This window comes from Cibotium barometz, chromosome 54 (genome assembly GCF_041138505.1).
Source record: "Cibotium barometz isolate CiBa-2024 chromosome 54, ASM4113850v1, whole genome shotgun sequence".
NCBI lineage: Eukaryota > Viridiplantae > Streptophyta > Polypodiopsida > Cyatheales > Cibotiaceae > Cibotium > Cibotium barometz.
The window spans coordinates 27,866,729-27,870,238 of record NC_141099.1 but is presented as its reverse complement, the minus strand read 5'-3'; the positions used below and the strand labels follow the sequence as shown (position 1 = coordinate 27,870,238).

General features: G+C 40.8%; 1 protein-coding gene across 1 annotated transcript; it reads right to left on the bottom strand.

Moving 5' to 3' along the window:
* Positions 1–258: 258 nt before the first annotated feature.
* On the bottom strand, positions 259–2,339 carry LOC147608000 (cytochrome P450 93A2-like). The gene is made up of 2 exons (XM_086789678.1): positions 1,341–2,339; positions 259–1,157 (listed from the first exon to the last, which is right to left on the bottom strand). Exons 1-2 carry the CDS (start codon positions 2,271–2,273, stop codon positions 522–524), a joined length of 1,569 nt encoding a protein of 522 aa, XP_086645804.1. The 5' UTR covers positions 2,274–2,339; the 3' UTR covers positions 259–521.
* Between the last annotated feature and the right edge of the window lie 1,171 nt (positions 2,340–3,510).

Here is a 3,510-nt window from a genome sequence, read left to right as displayed (position 1 = left end):
ATGGATAATAAGTTTCAAGTCTATAAGCCAAATTTTGGCTAAAGGAGTCTCTATTATTTGCAAAGGTGTTTAGAAAATAAAAGAGAACCCACCAATGACCATGCAAGAGTGTCATCAACAACCAAAATAAAAAAAAACTAATAGACCTATAACTAGATTAACTATTTAAATAATCACATTATATTCAAGACACATAAAAGGAGTAGGTATAAAGTAATAAATCTAGGATAAAGACCATGGGTAATTGTTAGAGCTTGATTGGGAAGTGTAACTTAGTCTTACCACTTTCATTTAACAATATTGAATACATCTCCTTTAGTTTTTTAAGTATTTAAACTCTCATTCAAAGAGTAACTAATGCTAAGGCATTCCCATGATAGGCTAGAAATATATCTCTAAGAAGATAAAATTTCTTTACACAATGATCTAGCTGAAGTACATGATTTGGTTTAGAGGTTAGAGATACTTTAGAGCTCTTGTAGGACATCATCTTTATTGGGAGGAGAAATTGCATAGCTTGGTTATTGAAGCCCTTCATAGACATGTGCAAGCAACCTAGGTGTAGGGATGGTAGCTAATGGGGAGGCCATCTTGACAATCAATCCAAACGTCTCGGAAATATCAACTTGTGTGAGAGACTCTGGAAGTGCCCAATCAAAACCTTGTACTAGGCTTGCCAACATGATGTGGACGTTCACCAAACCTAGTGTCAATGCAGGACACTTTCTTCTACCCGATCCAAAAGGCAATAATTGGAAGTGATGGCCATTCGGTTTCACTTGAATACAACTCCCTTCCAAAAACCTCTTTGGTTGAAATTGTACAGGGTTCTCCCATACATCAGCATTTCTTCCCACTGCCCACACGTTTATGAATGTACGGGTCTTGGGTGGTATCATGTACTCATATATTTTACACGATTGACTTGATTCACGTGGTAGCAGTGTTAGAACTGGATGTAATCGCATAGTCTCTTTGACAACTGCATTCAAGTAAGGTAGGTTATGGATATCTGTCTCTTGGACAAGGCGTGTTTTTCCCACTATACTATCAAGCTCCTCTTGTAATGTCTTTAAGGTGGTCGGGTTAGCAAGGAGCTCTGCAAGTGCCCACTCAACAGTGATTGAGGATGTGTCTATTCCTCCTATGAACATATCCTGCATCAAAATCCATTCATTTAGAGAGTGAGAGTGTCATTTGCATCTTCATGATACTCTAACAGCCTTAGCAATTAGTAAATGTGGGGAATTAATAGATCATCTATTATTTAGAAAGGAAAAAAGAAACAATTCTTGGGACTAACCCATACATCCTCTAAATTTAAAAATTACTTTCTTTACCATTAGCACCGCCTTGATATTAGTATCATTGATATCCGCGACTGACAGCAGCACGTCTAACAAATCCTCAGGAGAGCCAGTACTGCCCTCCTCCTCCCCTTCCTTTGCTTTTCTGTCGCGCCGACGGTCCACCACCTCTTGCAAGACGCGGCTCATCCGTTGTCCCACTCTCTTCATGCGCCTTTCATACCCTTGAAGGTCCAGACAACCCAAGATAGGGATGAAGTCCCCCAGGTTGAACACGCCAAGAAGGTGCATGATCTCGTTGCTAAGGTCCACGATGTTGAGCGAAGGGTCGGCCTGAGAGGTAGGGGCTAGCTCGGATAAGTGCTTCCCCACCGCCATCTTGGAGATGATGTTATTGGATGCAGCGAGCAGCTTTGGGCGTATGTGCACCACCTGGGCGCTTTCCGCACGCACAGAACGCAAGAGGGCATGAACCTCCTCTACCCGGATGGGCCTGAAAGATTCCACGCGCTTGTTGCTAAAGAGGTCTGTGGCACAGAGCTGGCGCATGAACCTCCAGTATGGGCTCTGCGGGCAAAAGCCGATGCTGGAGCAGTTGAAGCAAACGTGGACGGCCGCAGCAGATCGTGGGCGGGAGGCGAAAACCTGGTCGTGCGTTTGGAGTATCTGTTTTGCCGTTTCAGGTGTTGAAGCGACGATAGCATCGACGGAGCCCAAGCGTAGCGACATCAAAGGTCCATGCAGTTTAGCCAGCTGAAACAAGGACTGGTGAGGCAGCTTACCTAGCAAGTGCAAGTGGCCAATTATGGGTAAAGCTGGAGGCGCGGGTGGCAACCTATGGTGGGCAGCGTTGGCGGCTTTCTTGAACCACACGATGCCGATCATCACACAGGCAAGCACGGTGGGGAGCAAGAGGAAGCACACACGGAGGCCTTCCCCATCTACACTACTCCAAATCCACTCCATTTGATGGCCCCTCTACAACTCCCTCTCGCGCCTCCCTCTTTATACGGGAAATACTAATTTTTAATTCATGCTCAGAGGTTTTTCAAAGGCGTGGTTTATAGGAAAGGAACGGGTGGGCAAACGTGCAGAACACGCTACCGCGGATGCCAATTATTCTACGTTGTCAGGAAGAAAACGGCTGTAGTGGAGTGGTTAAAGTGGACGATGTCCCAAACATGTAGTGGAGTGGTTAAAGTGGACGATGTCCCAAACATGTACATTATTTGGAGAGGGAAAAAAATGGAAAATAAAGAGAAAAGAGAGGAATAAAGTGGATAAAGACAAATAGGCGTGCTTGGAACTTTTGACCTCAACACATAGTACTAACTTATAGTCCTTGTTTAAAAAAATAAACCTACTTTTCAATCGATCCAAAATAAGCACAACTCTTAAATCTATCTCATTTTTATTTTCAAAATCTTTACTATCTGTCCGTTTTATAGCTAAAATATATATGAAAATTGTTTTTTAAAATAAAGGCTAATTAAAATCTCAACCAATTTTTTTAAATTCCGGCTTTTCGAGCATTGGCACAATGAATAATCATGTCTAATCGGACGACAAAACGTTCTTTTCAACCAATTTGAAGAAGAACCGCCAATGTGCTTAAGACAAGGAAGAAACATGTACGACAGCTGCGAAAATCTTAGGAATAAAGTCGATAAAGACAAAAATAGCCCTTGTTTGATGCTCTTAAATCTATTGAGTTTTTATTTTCCAAATCTCTACTATTGGTCGGTAATAAATCTCAGCCAATTTTAAAAATAAGAGCTACTTCAAATCTCAGCCAAGTGTCCACTGGCACAATGAATGTCTAATCGGAGATGATAAAACGTTCTTTTCAAGTGGATGATAAAACGTCTAATTGGATGATAGAACGTTCTTTTCAACCAATTTGAAGAAGAACCACCATCGTATTCCAAACAAATAAGTTTGTTCCTTTAGTTTGAGCATTTGGAAAACCTATTTTTAGGAAGCATGCACATTTTCTCTTCATTTTTCATAAACCATTTTTATTTTTTGAAAGTAACAATTCTTTTTGAAAGAATTACACCACTATTGCTCAAACAAAATTAACCACAAAATAAAATGTATTAAATTAACCACACAAAATATTACCTATTTAGGTAAATATATACAAAGGTTTGTTATTGTTTTCAGTGACTTTCATACTATGCAAGGTTAGAATTTTTCACTC

Bases quoted from the DNA above. Each gene is read 5' to 3' on its own strand.
- LOC147608000 (XM_086789678.1), bottom strand. From the start codon at position 2,273: ATGGAGTGGATTTGGAGTAGTGTAGATGGGGAAGGCCTCCGTGTGTGC. The intron at 1,158-1,340 runs GTAAAGAAAGTA...ATTTTGATGCAG, and splicing joins ATATCAAGGCGGTGCTAATG to GATATGTTCATAGGAGGAAT.